Source organism: Nannospalax galili, unplaced genomic scaffold, assembly GCF_000622305.1.
Source record: "Nannospalax galili isolate Female #2095 unplaced genomic scaffold, S.galili_v1.0 scaffold1230, whole genome shotgun sequence".
Lineage (NCBI taxonomy): Eukaryota > Metazoa > Chordata > Mammalia > Rodentia > Spalacidae > Nannospalax > Nannospalax galili.
The window spans coordinates 1,022,290-1,045,547 of record NW_008329135.1 but is presented as its reverse complement, the minus strand read 5'-3'; the positions used below and the strand labels follow the sequence as shown (position 1 = coordinate 1,045,547).

Sequence of the window (23,258 nt, the reverse complement as noted above, 5' to 3'; positions counted from 1 at the left end):
TCCTCAGAGCCCCAGAAAGAGGCTGTCAGCCCCAGAAAGAGGCTGGCGGGTGTTGCAGGACCAGGGAAGCAGAGAGAGAGGTGAGGGAGGGGCCGGTCCAGAGGCAGTACTCCTGGGGCCCAAGGAAGGCACCAAGCCATCTGGGTGAAAAGGGTCAGGAAGCAGCACTGGCTCCCAGGTGTCTGGGGCCCCAAGACTAGGAATGGCACAGGGCCCAAACTTGGAGTAGAGAACAGCGGGGGAGATGGAAGGGTGAGTGCGGCTGGGGAAGTCAAGGCGCAGAGCTCTGCACGGTAGACTTACCCCAAGAGAGGCCTGAGGGCAGGAGAGCAGGCCAGAATTAGCCAGTGGTGCAGGTCCCGGAAGCAGGGAGAGGTGAGGGTGGGGCCAGGTCCCGCAGAAGCAGTGCTCCTAGAGCCCAAGGAAGGCACCAAGCTGGCCTGGGCGAAAAGGATCAGGAAGCAGCACCAGTTTCCCAGGTGTCTGGGGACCCAAGACCAGGAATGGCGCAGGGCCCAAAGCAGGAGCAGAGAACAGCGGGGGAGATGGAAGGGCGAATCAGGTAGATATTTTTATATGACCAAAAATTATTCTAGAAGATGAAATTAGAGTTTTTTCAATTGTTGCACCCCTACCTGTAGAAATGCTTTGGGGGACCAGTACTGGTAAGGTATGTTTGTTTAACTGGAGTAAAAGTTAGGAAATTATTAATATAATGATCTCCTGTGCTTTCAGAATGAGTTTTGGGACGGTAACAGGGAGAGACAGAGACTTCGAAGGAAAGCTCAGCTTGGTGAACCTTGCTTGCATTCCAGCATTTTGGAGGAGGAGGCAGGAAAAGTATTGCAAATTTTAGGCCAGGTTTGGTTACATGGTGAATTCTAGACGAGTTTGGGCACATTGTAAGACTATTTCAAACAGCAATAACAAAAATGATGCTGAAAGCCTATTCAACTCATGTTGTGATGTTCTCTACAGCATTTACTGAGGATATCTCTGTAGTAAAAGGTCAATGTGCTGAAGAAGGAGGGCTTGGCAGATTGACTGGGGATTGAGGCAGAGAGAACTTCGTCTTTTCTGGAAGCTTGGCATGTTGGGAAGTAAGATACAGAGAAAGACGGAGCAGAGTGTGGTCCATACAGGTGTGCTGGTTTGCCCCCTTTCTGCCGTCCCTAGTAGGTGTTCAGGTGTGTGACACAGCACACGTTACACAGTGTTGAGGTAGATTGGGGGCCCTTTCCTCTCCCTGTTTCAGATTCTGAACTAAAACAACATCTTGAACATCTCCTGTACCTGCTTGTGGCTAGAAGCTGAACAGGACAAACATGCGGGGGTGGGGAGTGGTGTCTTTGTGCAGTTTCAGAGTAAATGAGATGGAATCTGGAAATAACTACAGATACCTAAATTGGGGGTTTCTAGAATGGCGGATGGGTTATGATAAGGGATTTGATTAGACAATACAATTGGGGGCATTGTAGGAATTTCCAGCAAGCCCGAAGTGTGACTATGTAGTGCCCGAAAGGCTTCAACTCATTCAGGAGTATCCAGTAGCTCTGGTCAAAGTGGGAGGCTCCCAACGCAAACCACGCTGGCAGCCAGCTTCAGCCAAAGCTGGTAGTTACCACCTTTAAAAGTGGCTTCTTGCCAGGCATGGTGGCACTCGCCTGTAGTCCCAGTACTTGGGAGTCAGAGGCAGGTGGATCTCTGTGAGTTCAAGGCCAGCCTGGTCTACACAATGAGTTCCAGGACAGCTGGGGCTACAGGGAGACCCTGCTTCAAAAAGACAACAAAAACAACAACAAAAAGTGGCTTCTTGGGGCTGGAGAGATGCTCAGCAGCTAAGAGCACTGACTGCTCTTGCAGAGGACCTGGGTTTTATTCCCAGCACTCACATGGCAGTTAACAACTGTCCATAACAACACTTCCAGGGGATTCAACGCCCTCCTCTGAACTCTGTGGGCACTGTATGACACAGGTGCACATACCTACATGCAAAAAATATACTCATACATATAAAATAAAAATAATAAATAGAACATAAAAAAAGAATGTGAACTACTCTTACAGAGAATCCGAGTTCTGTTCCCAGCACCCACGTCATGAAGTTCATAACTGCCTAAGGGGATCTGGTGCTTCTGACCTGCAAGGGTACCTGCACTCATGTGCACATAACCACACACAAACCCACACGTATACACACAATTTAAAAAATAATTTAAAAAAATCATTAAAAATATGTCACACATGCCTTTAATCCCAGCACTTGGGAGGCAAAGGCAGGTGGATCTTTGTGAGTTCAAGGCCAGCCTAGTCTACATAGTGAGTTCCAGGACAGCTGGGGATACAGGGAGAAGCTATCTCAAAAAAGACCAAAAAAAAAAAAAAAGTCATTAGAAATTAGACTCTCCTAGAAATAACATTTCAGGATATTTATCCAGGCACATTCTTAAGTCTTTTCAACTTAAATATTGTATAAATGTATTGACTACAAAATTGAACTCCAAATTCAGAACATTACAAAACACAGGTGATCTGGTTCCTGCTTCATAAAATAACAGCACAACAATTAATCTAGTTTATCTAGAAGAGTCTACACATCTTTCCCAGCATTCTGGACCCGGATGAAGTAAAGGATCATGAAACTGGGTAGCCAGCAGGGCCTGAGGATCTGATGTTAAGAAATTCTTTGGGATCCTAATTCTAGTAGGTTTAGTGGGTTTCATGCCTGAGAGCACAGCCCCCAGCATGGCAGGAGCCCTGTGTAGGGTGGTACATTTTCACAGGGTGCTCATGTAGTAGGACGTGGTAACTCTAAGCAGGAAGGGAGGCCGCTGAAGGTACTGAAAGCTGTAGAAAGAACTTGGATCTTCTCTCTGGCTCCTCTGTTTTTGAGTCGCTTGATAACTTATTTTAACCAACATGTACCATGGAGTACTTAATTTTCAAATGTGTTTGGAGTCAGGGTCTCTTTTAGACCCGAAGAGAACAGAATAAAGAATTTAAAAAGTACAACTTTTATCTTTTAACATTTGATTTTGAAGACACAGTTGAAATGATTAACTGTTGTGTGGTCATTAGCAGCAGCCCACGCAGTTGCCTAAGCAAGTTATGGTGGGATTACGTCTTATTTTAGGCCTTGTTTGAAATTCTTTAAACCGTTCTTATTTTTCAAGGCTTTAACAAACTTTGGAAGCTTTAAAAATATTGTTGCTCAGACAAAACCAACGGAATTAGAATCGCCAAGGGTATTCAGGATTTAGATTTACATTTCCAGGAAATTCTGTCATTCAGTCAAGGTGGAGACTTTTTATGTTGAAGTATCTTACGACAATTTAAAAGTGCTAAGTAATTATTACATTAATTATCAAGAACTGAAATTGGAAACTGAGTTCATGGAAATTGTTATGTTGAAGGTAACTTTTTTTTGTAGCAGTGGAGAGACTGTAAATGTACATGCAGAGAATGTCTTGCCTGAAGAAGAGATTATATGATTTTTATTCGTCAAATCTTTCCTTTGGACTTCAGATACTTTTCTTTACAGAACTGAAGGTGAGTTTGCATGCTTGCAAATGCTGAGGTTTCGTTTTATTTTTAGATATCACTAATACATTATAGATATATCTGAGCTTAATCGCTATTGGTTCCTCAGAAGCCCACTTCCAGGGACCCTGGAGAGACAGAATGCCCCTGAGAAGCATATTTTCAGGTCATAAGTAAGTTGGAAATAATACTGAGGTAAGTGCTCATTACAGCTGCTAATGACTGGCCTGGAGCAAGTCAAGCTACAAAAGAAGATTCAGTATCAAATGTTTATGGGCAAGGGTCATCCTGTTAGTGGAAATGAAATTAAAATGACAGTTTTCTGTGGTCTGGAAATATCTACATCAAATAAATTGGATCAGAATCCCTGCAACTTGTAGCAAGAAGCAAAGTGGAATGCACAGCTGTGTCTCATCTGCTACACACAATGGTTTTCTCCTGCCTTAGAAAGATTTGGATTTCTTTCAACAGTTTAGCCCAGGATAGATTTTTTGATTTTCATGAGATGCTTGTGGAAATATGCATAGATGATCATTTCATATCAGATCATATATGATCATTTCAGATCAGTCCCAGTTAACAAAACCCTTACAGACCCCCACCCTGCACGACCACCCCCTGCAGACGGATCACCAGCAGCAAATGATGTATAACAGACAGCGTAGAGACAGCATGTGTACTGACATCACCGTCTAAGATAAGCTGGTGTGAGAATGAAATAGATTGAACTTTCTTTTCAGTGAATGGCTAGAAATATTATTTTACAAAAGTGCCAAATCTTAGAAATACTGCAGTTGAAACTTGAAAGAAATTCACTCACAGGTAGGAAGGACACCAGGGCGGCAGCTCTCAGGGAAGATGAAAGTCATGAAAGTTCCTAGCACTCAAATCAGACGTCTAAAATGTCTGTTAACAGCAGCAGATACTCCTGTTGGGGCTAACCTGCTTCCTGTAGCCTTTTGAAATCTTATTTCATTCTAAACTATCTATAGTGACTGAGGACGTTTTCCAGTTCAACTTAACAAATACTCTTCTACTGATTGCAAATTTATATGAGGCATCATGTTAGATGACAGACATTATAGAGAGGAATACAGTCCCCATCCTCAAGAGACATATATGTGGAAATGGGCTAAACCATCAAAACAAATAATAGAAAAACACACACATGTACACACAAGAGACATTCAGAAATATATACACACATATACATACACAAGACACACAGGCATACATAAAGACACATATACATACACATACACAAGACACACACGGAGACATACACATACACACATATACACATGGTCACATGTATATACATAAGCAGATAAACATACATGAGATACACAGGCAAACATACATGGATACATAGAGACAATTATATACATACACAGACACAGGACACACAGGCATACACACAGAGACACATATAAACAGACAGACACACAGAGACACGTAGGACATACAGACATACAGAGAAGCATACATATATACACAGTCACACACAGAGACACCTAGACACATACACAAGACACACAGGTGTGCACACAAGAGACAGACATACCTACACATAAATATACAAACATGCATACACACAAGACACATATATCCATATACACACAGAGACACACATACATAGACTCACACATGTATATATACACAGAGATACATACCTATACACACATAAGACAGAGACACACAGAGACACACATACACATATACACATATATAAGTCATGCATACACACATACACATAGATGTACATGTACACATATACACATATATACACACTACATGTACAGACACATAGACACACAAATATATACACACATACACATACACAGGTATATACAAAAGACACACAGGCACACAGAGACATACATGTACATACACAGGACACATAGACTCATACATACACACACTCACATAGATACAAACATACACAAGGCATCCAAGCACACAGGCACACACATACATATACACTCATACAAACATACACACAAAGTATACAGATGTACACCAAGAGACACACACATTCACTACACATGTAGACAAATACACATGTGCATATACACACAGAAACACATATACAAAGTACATAGACACAGGCATACAAATACACATAGAGTCCAGATGAGAATAATTGCATGAAATTTTAAAAATATTTGATGATGTTATCTATAGTGACTAGGTTTGGAAACTGAAAACTGAAGAAATTTTAACATACTTCTATAATACCACATTTTTCTAAGACAGCACTGGCAGAAACATACTTTGAAATGAATTAGCATAACAATAAAGGTTCTGACTTTTCAAAGTTCTAAATTTTATCATCTGATCCTACAGTAATTCTTGCCATATGAAAAATAAATATTGATACTTTGGAAGCATTTTCCCTTAACAACACAGGCTATTGCTAATCGACTTTATTAAATATTCCATGCATTAATAATACTCAAGAATTATAGGTTAAAGAAACAGTTATTTGCAAAGGACATTAATTCTCAATAGCTGAATTCAGAGACCTTTTCTTAAAAAAGTAACATATCAATACCTGAGAACTTTCCAAATATTTCTTCTTAGTAATAAGAGGTTAGTAGAGTAGTCATGTTTTATAATTTTACATTATTCAAAATGTTAGAGCTTATATTTTTCTAAATAACAATATTAAGCCAAGCCATCTTGAATTATTAATTTAAGAGATATTAGAGAAGAAGTCATTGAGATTGGTTAGGCCCCTACCTTCCCTTGTAAATGACGCAGCTAAGGGCAGTTTTAGAGCTGTTTCTATGCTTTTCTTTTCAGCTCAGGTTTCGGTGGTCATGGTCCATATTGAGCTGCCTGACTGTGGTGCAAAATGCCCTCTTGATCTTTTCATCATGCCATCACTGAAGAATGTTTAGGTCCTGAAGGCTGTACTCAAATGAGAGCTTTACACCAATGGCATACTTACTCCTTTGGAAACAGTGGAAGGCAGGTCCAGGCCAGCAGACTGGCACTGTGTGTGGCATGCTCAATCCCAAACAGCTTAATAGTGAGCATGGATTCTCGTGGCAGTGACTTGGTTTCAAGAGGGAAGTTGATTCTGAAAACCAAAGAAAGAAAAAGCATAATCTAGCCATGTACAATGATGTTCTCACAAACATTTTCTTGCAATTATTTGAAGCAAAATTATTTGGATTAAGGTATCTTCTTAAATGTTTTTATTTAATCTTCTAAAAATGCAAATTATGAAATACAGAGGTAATGATAATAAATGTGAATTTTACACCTTATAATTTTGATATATAGATCAATTTAAAAACATAATAGTCTGGGGCTGGAGAGATGACTCAGTTGTTAAAAGCACTGGTTGTTCTTAACAGAAGACTTGGGTTCAGTTCCCAGCACCCACATGGCAGCTACCAACTGTCTATAAGTCCAGCACCATAGGATTTCACACCTTCTGGTCTCTACAGGTATTGCATAACACGGGTGCACTTACATACATGCAGGGCATGCACTCATAGACATAAAATAAAAATAATAAGTGAAATCTTTAAGAAATACTCTGCATATTATATGTTATTGTAAGCACATAGGAAGGAATGACTGAATTTGTCTCAGGAAGTAGGAAATAGGTAGAAATAGGTCTTTAGACAATGTAGTGAGTGAGTGTGTGTGTGTGTGTGTGTGTGTGTGTGTGTGTGTGTGTGTGTGTGTGTGTGTGTGTGTGTGTGTGTGTGATGGCTTCATGTGGAGGTCAGAGGGCAAACTGAAGGAGTTAGTAATCTCCTTCTAACCCATGGGTTCTGAGAATCAAACTCGGTCATCAGAGCTGATGCAAGAGCCCTTACCTGATGGGAATTTGACAAGCCTAGAAATGTGTCTTAATGAGCCTTTAGGCTGGCTACAGTGAGATGGAGATTCAGAAATTAATATTCCAGGAGGAGGAAAGTACATAGTGTGATGTAGAGGTTTCTTTCAATTAAAAAATTTTATTTTATGCTTATGAGTGTATTGCCTGAAGGTGTATAAATGTACCCATGTTGTGCAATGCCTGCAGAGGTGAGATGAGGGCATCAAATTCCCTGGAACTGGAGTTACAAACAGTGGTTAGCCTCCATGTGGGTGCCAGAAATTGAACCCAGGTCCTCTGAAGGAGCAGCCAGAGCTCTTAAAATGCTGACCATCTCTCTCCAGCCCTGAGGTTTCTTCTAAATAAAATACTCCCTCCTTGAGTAGGAGGAAAGCTCATTGAGATCAGGAAGCTTATGAAACAAGGCTCTAGGAAACTCAGAAAGTTACAAGTTCAAAAATAAAGTTATGGGGGCTAGAGAGATGGCTCAGTGGTTAAGAGCACTGACTGCTCTGGCAGAGGACTTGGGTTTGATTCTCAGCATCCACATGGTGGCTAACAACCATCCATAATTCCAGTTCCAGGGAATCCAATGCCGTCTTCTGACCTCCAAGGGCACTACATGACAAGAGTGCACTTATACACATGCAGGTGATACACTCATAAAATAAAAAATATAATAAATAAAATATAAAAGAAAGTTATGAGTTTCACAAGCCTCCTCTCCAAGGTTAAATGAGCATTAAACTGTTGCTGGAGGAGGAGCTGCTCCTGCAGAGAGCTCCCTGTGAGTTGGGAAGGACTTTCCAGGGAGGAAGCTTTTGTGTGTTGTCACCCATATTAGGGTGGGCTTTTCAGCGGCCCACCTTTGAGTCTCCACGTTCCTATAAATAACCCTAAAAACTGATCAGTTCACCAAGCTTCCCAGGGATTTGGGTGAAATTGATTTTCTGGTCTTATCAGTGCCTTATCTGAGGTGAACACTTGTTTGATGACATCTCTCCACTAAGTCATGCAACATACAAACAAAGAAATATATGCATTAAAAGCTTAGCTGTGTCTGGGAAAGAGCAAATTGCTGGCTGCGGCTGTTACTATCGACGAGGTCAGATTGAAAGAAATAGTGGATGATACAGTTAGAGGAAGAGGAAGTTACCTAAGTTTTCAAGAACTAGGAGCACCAAGCAATTTGAACTTTTCCCCAAAGACAACAGGAAATTATTCAAAAAGAAAACCAAAAGTATAAAGAGGTATTTACAGTTCTAAGTTTGATCGGACCTGGAATTCAGGATTTGGGAATTGATCATTGAAACACAAAACACATATATTTGCTAGAAATGTTAAGGTCAAGGTTCTCTGAGTCAGAGTCTGTGTTGTCTTGTTTTGGAGAGGGATGGGGTTCAAGGAGATGAGACAGACCATCCTCTTCAGGCAAAGAGTTGATTAGAGAAGCAGACAGAGTAGCCAGGTCTCTCACCCTGGCAGGCAGCATGAGTTGGGTCTGAAAAATAGTGTTGCCCTTCCCAGGGAGAGCAGTTTGTTCTTCCACGTTTCCTCAGAGAGAGTAGGTGTGGGTAGGTACTGTGCCATGGGAAAATGGGCCCAAGATGGTCTGACAACACTTAGCTGAAACAGGTGTTTTAAAAGTCTCAGGGACATTCTTGGATAAGGAGCTGTGAGAAGAGCCATGAGTTTATTTAGTGTGCACGTAGTCGTGGTCATATTGTGAGACAAAGACCCTACCTGGAGTGCCTGTGTTCTGACAGATGGACTGCATATACTAGCCCAAACAAAACATGGCTAAGTATAAAACTGTTAACAGTGAGAAAAACTTGAATTTGAGCATTGAAGCCATTGGTTTGTGAGAAGGAGTACTTGGGAGGTGTGACATATATTACACATACGATTGGGAGGGTACATGTGGGTGGTACAAGTGGCTGAGGAGGCAGACAGCAGATGGGAAAGAAAGCATCTGCTTTGGCAGAAAGCAGATGCCGACCTAAGGTCCTTCCTGAGCAAGAAAACAGATACGCTTCCTTTTGGACGTCATCTTGTTTGTGTGGGGATGATCTGTGTCTTTTACTGGAGTTTCTTTTACCTACTGGGATATAGGAAAGCCCTACTTTAGAGATTAGAAGAATTTCATGGTGATGAGATGGAACCAAGAGTGGGAATATGGGAACTCAGGGTGGCAGGCAGGGGAAGAGAAGACTTGGAACTGAGTTATCAAGAAATGGGAAGCGAAGACTAGATAGTCAAACCTGCAGATTGGATTTGGTGACATGATGGCGTTAGGCTTGAGGAGGCTAAACAGCTCACTGCTGTTGTGATTCCTAATTCCTAAATGTGCTATAATGTCCGATTGTTTCAGCAGTGACTGGGTGGTTATTAGAAGACGCCGGTCTGGTAGGAAGGTGCTGACTGAGGTTTCACGCACTGAGAGCTCAGGAGGCACCGAGTATCTCCTCTCTCTAGGAGTTGGCTTTCTGATCTAGACCCCATCTCACTATGTAGAGCAGAGCTGGGAGCAATTCATACTCAGGCTTCAAATGAAGCATTAGGGACCCTCTTCTTATAATGACCGTGCAGCCCTCAGCCTTCGGATACAGTAAAGTGACTTCAGTTCAGTGACCATGACTGACTTTGAGGCAGTACACACTTCTCTGTTCAGTAAGGTTTTCCCAGAAATAAATAAGTCCAGATTCCTCGTGACAGACAATACATCAAATCACAGGAACAAAGGCAGAAGAGGTGAGATGGATAAGTGAGACTTGACTGGCGGCACAGGAGTGAGGAGTCGATGGTGAGCTTTAATTTCTAGGTTGTGAAATAGCAGATCATTTTAATAGATAGGAAACAGGGAAGAGGAAGTTAAGCAAGAAGCAATATAAACATCACAGGTAATGATGTCATTGCTAATAACTGTGGGATGTCAGTGGATAATCTGAAAATGGAAAGGATTTGTCTGAGTTTGGGATTTGAATGTATGCATCTTCAAAAATTGGCCCTATTGACTGAGTTACACCCAGCCTTCCTAAGCCTTATTTTTCTTATCACAAAACTACCAAGACTTAACGCAATAGGCAGCAGGCTGTATTTCCCGGGGGCATTGATTTATTCAGTCAGTACTGTAACAATTCAAATGGACAGTTGTATGTTTAAGATTTGGATTTATATAAAATATGCCTTTATAGAAAAAAGAAATGAGATTCTAGATAAAAGTAAGAGAAACAGGATAAAGGAGAGATGACAGTGATGGAAATTGATTTTTAAAGGTTGGAAAAAATCAGATTTATTGACACAATGCATATTTAGGTCTCTAAAATGGAGTCTTTTCTTTCATATTATCTCATAGTTTCTGTATTCATTCAAGAAAATGTGGATGTATTTCTCAGCTTAAAAGAAGCTCTAAAATGACATAAAATGCTGATGATATGTAGAGGGTGTGATAATTTCTTGAATGTTCTTTAACCTATAATCAACCCTATATTAGGTTTTCACTTTTCTGTACTGTGGTGCAAGCTGCAATTTCAGTTCATTTCTCACATAACCTGAAACGTTTTTTCCTCATTCAAACTGTGTTTTATGTGTATAACTCCAGATTTTCACATTTAGAATGACAAGAAAAGGAGACATTACAGTTGGTGACTGCCACCAAGCTCCGTTCTTTTACTTTGATACCAATAGATGCTGAGTAGAGAAAAAAATATGTTCTAATAGCGATTGCTTCATCTTCTGAATACTTGAGTTTTAAATATTTTATTTATTATTTTTTATTATTTTATGTGTAGGAGTGTATTGCCTGCAGGAAGTAAGTGTACTCAGGTACAATGTCCACGGAAGTCAGAAGAGGGCATCGGATTCCCTGGAACTGGAGTTATGGATGGTTACTAGTCACCAAGTGGGTTCTGGGAACTGAACCTGGGTCTTCTGCAAGAGCAGTCAGCGCCCTTAAGCACTGAGCCATCTCTTCAGCCACCTCACAGAGTTTTAAAGCCACAATAATCTCATGTTCACTGAAAAATCTATTCTGTTTTTAAACTTCTGCATGACTAATTAAAATCAAGAGAATGAAAATTTCAGATTTAAAACAAAAACAAGACAAATACTGTACACGATACTTCAAATTCAATAAGAGCTGGAGAGATGGCTCAGTGGTTAAGAGTGCTTGCTGCTCTTCCAGAGGACCAGAGTTTGGTTTCTAGCACCCACATCACATAATGCATAATCACCTGTAACTCCAGCACCAGGGGATCCAACACCCTATTCTTGCCTCTGTAGATATCTGCATTCACATGTATGTACATACGTACACATAAATAAGAATAAGCCTTCAAAAAAAAAGATGCTTCAAGTAGAGTCAGATTGCTTCTTCCTAATCAAGGAATAGGAATGCACCTACCTCAAATTTCAGCCGTGTGTTTGGCACTTAAAATGAATACTCACTAACTGTTTTTCTTCAATATGAAATAGTTTTCCCCAAACCAGAGTAGGTCTGGTCCTTTAGATTATAGTATAACACAAAAATGCACTTTCAGTTCCAGTGTAATGAATATGTGTCAATTAAATATGTAAAAATGTTACAGGCACCTAGCAACATGGAATGGAAAGATATTTAATGAAAATAAAATGGAAAAACAATTTTAGCATGAAATACCTAACTCTACTGGAGGCATGCAAAAATTTCTTGTAAAAAATAATGCCTGAACAGTAAATAAGAAAATAAACAAATGAACACAGTTTTCCAAAACTACTATAGATTTTCTCATCATTTTTCTATGAAACTAACTTTAGAATTAGACTGTTCTCTTGAGCTGTCTATGAATTGGAGTTTTGTAAATAACCAGGGATAAATTTTAGCTAAATCAGAAGAAGAATTTTCTTGTTAACCTATAGGCCCAGCTGGCTGGCCTGGAATTCACTATGTAGACCAGGATGGCCTCAATCTTATGGAGATCTGCTTTGCTTGCTTCTGCCTTCCAAGTGCTGGGATTAAAGGTGTGTTCCACCAAGCCAGGTCCATTAATAATGGTTTTAAAGAGCATTTGTTACAAAAATGCTTAGTTTATCATTAACCATTTCTGGAATTTCTTCTGTTCTCTACTGCTTTAGCTGAAGGAAAATTAACTTTTTTTTAACTGAAGAACTATATAAATTTATAGATAAAGACAGAAATATAAACTAATACATTTGGTTAAGGTACCATGTGAGAAGTTCAGAGTTCAGACTAAGAAATGAAGATCTAATGATACAGCAAGGATTCTTTGAGGCGGTGGAAGTTACCTGAGCAAGGCAGATGGAGTGAAGAACTGAGTTTTTGGCTAGGAGTACCTTTAGCAGAAGTGTGATCTTTCTGCTTTGAGGGATAAGTAGATTGACTTCAGAGAGTGGCTAGGTACAGAGGCAGGGACTGGGATTAATTCTAGAAATGAAGGTACAGACATAGGTAGAAGCCAAACCATAGGGACCCTGCACACTACACTAAGTTATTTGGATTGGGGTTTTATTTGAATTTGAAAAGGCACTGAAAAATTTTACAAAGACAGCTGATTCTGTATAAGAAAGGATAATGTAATTGGAAATTAAATCTTTTGTCAAAGGAATTAAGAATCTTAAACTAAAAAGGGGATTTGGAGACCATAAAAGAGAGTACCAGAAATTTGGGCTGGGTGTGAGAGGTACCCTGGCCGGTATGTGAGAACAGAAGATTGAAAGATTGTACCCCATGTTTTGGGACACAGTCTCTGTTGAACCTAACATTAGAGTCAGCGCATGTCCTCTAATGCCATACTGTGACTCTTAGCTCTCAAGAATCAAATGATCTTCCAAGAAAGCCAGACGACCCTCAGAAGAGCTGAGAGAGGATGAGTGGGAGTTATCTTCCATTTGTCAAATATAGAATACTGAACTCAGAGGAGCATTAGCAACCATATGGACACAACAGACAGCGAGCCAGTGGTACTGCATCAGGAGAGACTCAGAGAAGCTTCTGGAATCTTGACAATGCCATAGATAGAACCTGTGAGCAGGAAAGTCTAAGTAAGAGAGAGTTTGGCCTCAGTTATAGAGCAGGGGCTCTGGGAAGAGGTACAGGGATGGTGTAAAAATGTACTTGACCTCTTGGGCTTAATAAATGGCCACTAGAGGAGGAAACAGAAGCTTGTGCCCATTAGGAGTATCTTTATACAATATGCAGACAGTGGTTATTGTCAAAACCTTGATTATTTAAATGAATACACAACTGACTTCTATGAATAGAGATTTCATATTATCGGTGATTTTTTTCTTTGCTCTGTATGGTCTTGCAGTACTTCCATTCAGAGGTAAGGTATCTCCAGTGTGTGATAAGTTGTAACTCCATCCTTTTCTAATTGCCCTGGTTTCCCAATTCAGTATTATGGATTAGACTGTTGTCTGTGTTTCTAAATGGACTTTAAGTCTGTTGACTCAACAGTCAATTATCTATCAGCCCTAGAGTGTTTATCACACCATAGGACCAAGTAAACAGGCAACATCATTTAAAAAAACAAAAAACATTCTCTTTGAATAAGGACTGATTTTTATTATCTAAATGGTTCCAGAGGAATAAAGATTAAACTTACGTTTCATTCCAGTTGATCAAAGAAAAGAATGATTTTTTGACTGGCATGGCTCTGCAGTTCCTCACGTGGCACAACTTCTTTCCAGCGTACGTAAGCCAGCACGAGAAGGAAAATGCTCTATAGGTAAAGAAACTTCGATTCAATAAGCTTAACACATCAAAGGAGACAGCTTTCCAAAAGGGTCAATTACTGTTATAATCAAAATCAAATGATAAAATGGTGGTTGCTTGTATAATATGTGCTTTACAAATGACTGTAAAAGTTTATGTTTGGTGTTTCAGTCAGGCTGCGGAACAGGAAACTACAAGACCCTTCACACTATGAAGACACAATTCAACAATACGCTGACCAGTTCCCTCAGAGAAATTCAGAAACCTGTTAGGAAACCCCTATAACCCAGATGTGAGAGAGACCCACCACAGCTTTCAGGCAAGTTCACAGCACCGAGCTGCATCCCCTCCTCTCCTGCCAGCTGTGTGGAGGAGAAGAACCTGGGGAGGAACAGGGAGGACTGGGATTCACATCTACTAGGACAGGGACCCAAGGGACTGGTTTCAGTCTTCTCTGAATTTAAATGGGGGAAAATATGAAGTTGGGAGCAGCTACGCACAAAGAATAAAGGCAATGTATTTACTTTATTCTGTCTGAATTTTGTTCTCACTGCTGTTTTGAGACAGCATCTCACTTCCATAGCCCAGGCTGGCCTGCAATTCACTACACGGACTTTGAACTCACTGTGATCTTTGTTCTTCAGCTTTCAAAGTGCTGGATCAGCCGCCTCACCTGCCCACTCTTTTTTTTTTTTTAAATAAGCATATATTAACTGTACAGAGCAATGGGTTTTCTTGTGACGTTTTCATAACTGCATATGCTATGTTTTGACTCCATCCCTTACCTACTCCTCCTTTGCCCCGTTTCTCTTCTTCCCCAATATTACCAATTCTATTCTCATGTGTCCCTATCATTTTCCCCAAAATTTCACATATGAGACAGGAGATGTTATTTGTCTAAATCTGCATTATTTTTCTTCACATGATGAGCTCCAGCTCTGACCATTCTCCTGCGAACAACATAACTTCACTCTTGTTTTATGGCAGACTAAATGTGTATAAATAACATGTTTTCTCTGTCTGTTCTTAGGCTGATGGGCACCTAGATTGGTTCCATACCATGACCATTGTGAAGTGTGTGTGGGTATCTAAGCAGTAAGCTGGCTTTTATTTTGGGGGGCTATTGTATAGATAAACACACGATTGTCCCCCCCTCCCCCCCCCTCCTCCTCCTCCTCCTCCTGCTCCTCTTCTTCTTCCTCTTCTTTTTGGTTTGTTTGTTTCTTTGGGAGACTTTCCAAAGTGATTTCCAACTTTACTGTGCTAATTGGGGTTCCCACCAACCGCGTGTCAATTCCCACACCTGTGTGTCAACTCCCTGCTTTCACCACCTCTCTAGCCTTTGTTGCTTTCTGTTTTCCTGATAATAGTGAGAGAGCCTCTCTACCTTTACCTGAAGTGATAGCTAAAGGCAGTAAACAGTTTGCCCTGTGTTTATCTTTTGGGTTCTCATATAAATTTTAGGTACTTTTTTCTATTTCTGAGAAGAAGTCCATTAGGAATTTGATGGGGGTAGCATTGAATCTGTAGACAGCTTTTGGTAACGCAGCCATTTTGCCCCAATATTAATTTGGCCGAACTCTGAACATATAAGATACTTCCTATTTTCTAGTGTCTTCTTTAATGCTTTTCTTGGTGTTTATGATTATGGTTTTTCCCCTAGTGATATTTCAAACATTTGGTTAGGTTTGTTCCAGGGTTTTTGTTTTTGTTTGATTTGGTTTTTGAGGCTATTTTGAGTGAAATTGCTCCCCTGATTTCTTTTTTAATGGGCTTGTTTGTGGCAGATAGAAAGCTACCAGTTTTTGTGTTTTGATTTTACATTCTTCTATTGCCAGATCTGTCTTCTGTTGCAGTCATTAAGGTCTCTTAAGTATGAGTCCATATTCTCTGTAATTGGATAGTTTGACTTCTTTTCCTATTTTGAATCGTATTTTATTTTTCTCCTGTCTTGTCTCTCTGCTTATGATCTCAAATGTCATTTTGCAAAAAAAGTGCTAAGAGCAGACATCTACCCAGTTCACAATTGCCTTCTCTGATATGACTCAACCCCAACCATAAGGCACTCCCTGAAGGAAAATCATAAACAGCCTGATCTGTAAGAGAGGCTGTGGAGGTTTATTCTTGGTCTAATAAGCCTGCTTGTTCTGCTGAGGCCATTTCTTCCTCTCTTTTCTCATGTCATATTTTATTACAACATCCTTGTCTCATTCCTCATTTAGGGGAAATATTTTCCGTTTTCCCCATTTAGTATAAGGCTTGTTGCCTTTGTTGTGTTGTGTTCTTGGGATCTTAGCTTCTTCAGGGTTTTATCATGAAGGCATATTGAATTTTTAAAGTTCTTTTCTACATCATTTGAACGGATCATGTGATTTGGTCATAAATAGAATAAATGTGCCTTATGATATTTGTTTGTGTCTGTTGAAGCCACCTTAAATCTCAGGAATTAAAATCTTGATCATGGTACCCAATCTTTGAAATGTGTTATTGAAGTCAGATTACAAGCAGTTTTGCATCTATGTTCACGGGGGAAATTGGTCCATAGTTTTTATTTATTTATTTTTTCATTCATTAATGTAAAACAACTATTTTATTTGTTATTTTTATTTTATGTGTATGAGTGTTTTGCCTGCATACTATGTAAGTGCACTGTGTCATGCAATGCCAACAGAGGTCAGGAGAGAGCATCCAATTTCCCTAGAACTGAAGTTATGAACTGCTGTTTGCTGTCATGTGGGTGTTGGGACTCAAACCCTGGTCCTCTGCAAGAGCAGTCAGTGCTCTGAGTTACCGAGCCATCTCTCTAGCCCCTTATTTATTTTTTAGCATGCAAAGTAGTAGGTTGATGACATTTTCACGGTAGTTCGCTCTGGGTGCCCCTTCTCCAACCTCCCCATTCCCTGCTCCGGCTACACGTGTGCTCTTCTCTTCTCGGGATTTCCCTTTCCGCTCCCAGGTCACACATGTTCCCCTTGCTGACCCCATTCCTTAAAACCGCCTTTTCCTCTCTCATGGGCCTTTATAATCTCCTGACACCCCACTTGATTCCTCTTAAACACACATGTATTAAAATTAGAAGCTAAGATCCGTATATGAGAGAAAATACATGGCGTTTATCTTTCTGACCCTGGGTTAGGTTATCTCACCTAATATTTTCCAGTTATATCCATTTTCTTAGAAATGTCATTTTTCGTGACTGCAGAAAATTCCACAGTACATATGAAACGCATTTTCATTATCCATTCAACTGCTGATGGACATTCAGCCTCATTTAAGTTCCTAGCCATGGTGAATGGAGCAGTGATTAACATGGGTGAGTGAAATATCTCCTCAGAAGGATCTAGGGTCCTTCGGGTACGTGCCCAGTGGTGGTATAGATGATTCAGTCATAGGGTAGTTACACTGCTAGCTTTTTGAGAAATGTCTACACTGATTTCCATGGTGTCTATAACTAATAGTGATTAAGGATTTATTCATATCCATGAATTTGTTGTCCTTTGTTTTCTTGATGGTTGTCCCTCTGAAGAGTTTCCTTCCCTTTTTGGTACGTGGTGTGACTGTGACTCTGTGTGTGTGTGTGTGTGTGTGTGCCGCGCATGCATGTGCATGCGTTTATCCTTCCATGTGTGTCTGCTTCTGTGTGCACAAGAGTGTGGATGCTAGAAGTTGATGCCTGGTGCCTTTCTCAATTGATCTCGATGATACTTTTTGAGACAGGGTCTACCTCTGAAGTCAGAGCTCTTTGATTGTCCAGTGAGCTACGAGAAGGGACTCTCCTATCTCTGTCCTGTCCTGCTGTGGTTGCAGAGGTTTTCCCCTATGCATGGTTTTTATTTGAGCTCCGGTGGTCCCAAATTTGAACCTCAGCTTACACTAGCACAGCAAGCACTTTGCTGATTAATTATCACAAAGTAGTTTTAATTAACATTTTTTTGGTGGCTAAGGATGTCAAAGAACTTTTAAAGTATTTATTGTACATTTATGATTCTTCTTTTGAGAACTGAGTGGCATTTGTTGATTGGCAATTTTGTTTCTTTGGTGTTTAAGTTTTTCTGTTCTTTATATATTATAAATAATCTTTCTTCTGAGGTATAGGTGGCAGAGATTCCCCCATTCTGTACACTGTTCACTCTGCTTATAGTTTCTTCTGCTAGGCAGAAGCTTTTTAATTTTGTGCAATTCCATTTGTCAGTTACTGGTGCTATTTCCTGTACAACCGAGGTCATCTTCAGAAAGTTCCTGACTATGCCTATATCTATACGTTGAAGTGTTTTCTCTCTGGTTTCCTTTAGCAGTTTAAATGTTTCAGGTTTATAGTTAAGGTATTTGATCCACTAAAAATTGGTATTTTGGTACAGGGTGAGAGATACATATCTAATCCAGTTTGTCCAGCACTATTTTTGAATTGGTTGTCTTTTTTCCAATCCACGTTACTGTCATTTCTGCCAAAAATTAGGGGGAAATTATATAATCTGTGCATTTAATACTGTTCAGCATATGATTTGTATGCCCATTTTCTCTTTTCTTGATTATATATCTCTCTCTGTGTTCTAGGACATAGTAATAACCATATACTTCTTTACTTAGTGTTTAACAATAACTAATAAAAACTACCAATGGGCAACACAGGAAACCAGATATAGTACTGTTATATGATGAACCCCGCCCTCCGTTTGCAATTGCCCTAATTTACTGAATTTTGTTGTAAGGATGTTTAACTAGCTGCCAGTAAATCTGTGTTTGTAGCCAACTTTTAACTGCTTAACCACAAGAAGAATATCCTGAAATTGTCAGATAGCCATCTTGTGACATAGGCAATTTAGTTGCAAATTATGGTAAATTACAGTTCAAATCCAAAACTGAAATGGTTGCTGAAAAATGACATGCAAAACTCCATAAAGCCTGAAAATTATCAGGGGAGGGGGGAAAATATGAGCAAAATATATTGTATGAAATTCACAAAAATTCAATAAATTGTTTCTTTAAAAAATAAAAAGAACCATTGTAAACTAAGCTGGTGGGGGTGGGACAGAATTCCAGTGCATTAGCTCACCTGGAATTGCTGTATGTAGATAAGAGTGAAGAAGTGAGCTGTCCCATTCTGTGTGTAAAGCGCTTGGATTCTAGGCTGCCTGCCTGATTTCCCATAACAGTTCCACTGGCCTATGTGTTGCTTTTGGTGCAGTTGCGTTTGTCAACACGGTCAGTTAGTGTGGTTAGTGGTCATGTGTTATGAGACCCTGGCAGTGTTCTTCCTGCTTAGGATTGCCTTGGTTGGCTGTGGTCTTGTTTTGTGTTCATGTGAAATTTAGGAAACTTCTTTCTTGTTCCATAAAGAATTTTGATAACGATCACATTGATCTATAGATTATTTCTGGTATATATCTTCTTCACTATATTTATTGTACCAAACTAGATACATGGGACTTTTTTTTATTTAGGTCTTCTTCAAATTATTTTTTTTAATATCTTAAAGTTTTAACCTCCTTGGATAGATTTATTCCTAAATATTTCTTGAAGCTAATTTGAGTGTATTATTTTTTTCCTAATCGTTTTCTCAGTAAGTTCTTTATTGGTCTATATAAAAGCTACTGATTTTGCATGTGCATTTTATATCCTATATCTTTATTGAAAGTGTTTATTAGATTTTAAAGTTTTCTGGTTGAATCCATAGGATCTTTTAAGAGTAGAATCATGCCCATCTACAAGTATAGTTCGACTTTTTCCTTTCCTATTTTTATCTGCTTTTATATCTTTCTTTTATTACCTTGGCTAAGATTTTGGGCAGAATATTGGATAGGAGTGGAGAGGGTGGGCACCCTTGTCTTGTTCCTGATTTTAGAGGAATACTGTGAGTTTTTCCCTATTTAGTATAATGTTGCCATAGGTTTGTCATAGAGTCTTTATTGTGTTGAGGCGGGTTCTGTCTATTGTTTATTCAAGACTTTTATCATGAAATCGTGTTGAACATCATCAAATGCCTTTTCTATATACGCCAAGGTGATCCTATGATTTCTACTCTTAAGTATTTACATGGTGTAGTTTATGTATTCATTTGTAAATGCTGAACAAAATTGGCATCCGTGGGATGAAGGCAAATTGGTTGTGATGTATGGTCTTCTTAATGTCATCCTGAGATTGCTTTGCCAATATTTTAAACATTTTATGTATATTATTTTACACGTATGAGTGTTTTATCTGCATGTGTGTAAGTGCATTCATGTCATGCATGCCTGTGGAGGCTAGAAGAGGGTGTTGGAGCCCCAGGAACTTTAGTAAAGGACAGTTGTTAGTAAACATGTGGGTGCTAGAAACTGAATCTGGATCCTCACTGCTCTTAACCCTTGAGCCATCTCTCTAGCTCCGCTTTGCCGGTATTTTGTTGAGAATTTTTGCACCTGTGTTCATCAGGGAACGTGGTCTGTAATTTTCCTTTTTCATTGTGTCTTTATCTGCCTCGGACGCCAGGATAATCTTGACTTTAGAGAATGAGTTTTGCAGAGTTTTTCCTCCCTTTCAATTTTGTGGGAGAACTGGAGAAGGGCCGGTGTTCGGTCCCCCTTTAATTTGGGTAGAATTCAGCAGCGAATCCCTCTGTCTAGTTCTGGGCTTTTCTTTATGAGGAGATTCTTAGTGCTGTTTCCAGCTCATTGCTCTTTCAGCTGCTTATGTCTTCTGGCTTTAATTTTGGCAGGTCATATGTATTTAGAAATATATCTATTTCTTCCAAGTTTTCCAGATTTTTTTGGATGCAAAATGCCAAAGTATTCCCTAACGATCTTCCGAGCATCACTAACGTCTCTTGGAACAACTCCCATTTCATCTCCAATTTTATTAATTTGGGTCGTCTTTTCCTTTTAGTTTAGCTAGGGGTTTGTCAATATTGTTAATATTTTCAAAGAACCAACTGTTAATTTGATTAATTCTATGAAGTATTCTTTTAGTTTCTACTTCATTAATTTTTGCCCTAGTTTATAATTTCCTGCTGTCTGCTCCAGCTAAGTGTTAGGGTCGTTCTGGCTTTGTAAAATGATTTTGGAAGAGTTCCTTTCCTTTGTATAGGGTAGCTTGAGGAGAATTCATATTGGTTTAGCATAATTCATCTTTCAGTCTGAAAGACAATGTTTTGAAATGGCTCAAACTCATTTGTCTTTGCCTCTCCTCCCAACTAATGGAAAAACTCCCAACATTCTGATTCTTCAGGGAAGAAGAACTCCTTGATTCCTGAACTTTTGAAAGTACATATTCAATTTACAAATGCACACACACACATATCGTTACGGGTTTCTAACTTATTCAGATTGTAGAGAGTGGATGAGAGGGCTAAATTCTGAAGTTTATCTCAGATTTCTTCAGGCTTGTTTCTTCAGTTGGGCTTTTGGTCATATGACACAAAGGTTCCAGATGTCCTTGAGGAGTGTTTATATTTCCAAAGTGTGTCCTGCTGGTTACAGTTCATTAATTCAAGTTTGTTAGTTGTGCTGGCATGTTATTTTATATTCTTTCCAGTTGGACTCACTGATTTATCAATTCCTGAGGGAGGTATATTGATACCACCTAACATTACATCAGCACCATTATGTGCTCCTTATGTTTCTGTCAACTTTTGTACATTTGTTATATTTCTTTGGTCAACTGATCATTTTGTTATTTTGTAGTGAATTTATATTTAATAATTTATCAATGCTTTTTGACTCAGAATCCATCACGTTAGTATATGACAATATTTTCTATGTGTAAACATGGTATTTCTACCACTTGGTATCATGATATGAGGAATCAAGCTTACAAAGAGACTTCAGTGAAATGCATGAAAGACAGTCTACACACATGCCTTTTGGCAGCAAAGGCTTTGTGACGGAGTCTTTAATGAACCATTTGTAGGTTCATCATAAAGATGTTATCTTAGGGCTGGAGAGATGGCTCAGTTTTTAAGAGCACTTGGCTGCTCTTACAGAGGACTTGGGTTTGAATCCCATCACCCACATGGTGGCTAACAGCCATCTATAACTCCAGTTCCAGGGAGTCCGATGCCCTCTTCTGATCTCCTTGGGCACTGCACAACAGGGTCGCACTCACATACATACATTATAACAATTTCAGCTTGCTAATGTGTTTGAAGTCTTCATAATTTAAAATGGTAAAATATTTTTGCAAATATATAAATTTTCATAATATACATTGTTATTCACATTATGCATAATTACACATCCTATTTGTTGTAACTTGGTATTGTATTCTACAAACAATTGAAGGGCTTTTAAAATCATTTTATGGACTTCTTAATATAACATTGTCATACAATTATTATTAGTAGTAATATTTTATAAAACTTTCTGATCAACCACTCTTCTACCAACACTAATTGTTTTAGATTCTCTTTCACTGGTGATGTATCCCTGATCCTGAAGGACTAAGTTTACACCTGTTTTATAATACATCCTTTCCTTCTAGACCATCACTTGGTTTCCCTTCCTGTACGATCATCCCTCCTTCAAAGTTACCAGCTCACTCTCCAGACCCACATAACAATCTCACAAACCAGGTCTGACTTAGTCTTCTATTCAAGAGAGTTTATGCAGACACTTTCAATAAACCTTTATTGAGCATTTATTAGATAATAGGAAAGGTTCTGGATAATAGCAATTAAAATATTATATAATCACATGGACATTATAAAAGATAATTTGGTGGAGAATTAATAATGTACAAATATTAAGATTTATACAATCTATGCATAAGCAGATAAATTTATCATTGTGAGAAAGGCATTTTCAGGATGTAGAAAGAGAACTTTTCTGTATTATGATATTTTAGGTTGAATATGAATGGATTATTTTTCTCCTTGTAGTCCCAGCTGGCCTGAAACTTGCTATGTAGGCCAGGCTGGCCTCAAACTCACAGAGATCCACCTGCCTCTGCCTCCTGAGTGCTGGGATTAAAGGCATGAGCCACCACACCTGGCTATGAATGAATTCTTAATCAATCTAATGGACTATGGAGAGGATTATTTTAATCAACTTATCCCAAGAATGACACAATCTAAGTTGTTTTTGATAGCTGGGTGGGGCCCTCACAGAAGGCAGAGTCACGAAGTAGATCACAATTCAGTCTCAAACCCATCAATTATTCCTGATTTCAGTTACATAGTTTCAAACACTGTCATAA

General features: G+C 39.3%; 1 protein-coding gene across 4 annotated transcripts in view; it reads right to left on the bottom strand.

Annotated features, from left to right (window-relative positions):
• Pik3c2g (phosphatidylinositol-4-phosphate 3-kinase catalytic subunit type 2 gamma) overlaps nt 1-23,258 on the bottom strand; it is a 402,869-nt gene that overhangs the window by 261,182 nt on the left and 118,429 nt on the right. For all 4 annotated transcript variants that reach the window (XM_029563391.1, XM_029563392.1, XM_029563394.1 and 1 more), the window contains 2 exons: nt 13,981-14,097; nt 6,494-6,625 (listed from right to left, as the gene is read on the bottom strand). In XM_029563391.1, coding sequence (XP_029419251.1) covers nt 6,494-6,625; nt 13,981-14,097 — 249 coding nt within the window. The remainder of the gene's footprint in view (nt 1-6,493; nt 6,626-13,980; nt 14,098-23,258) is intronic.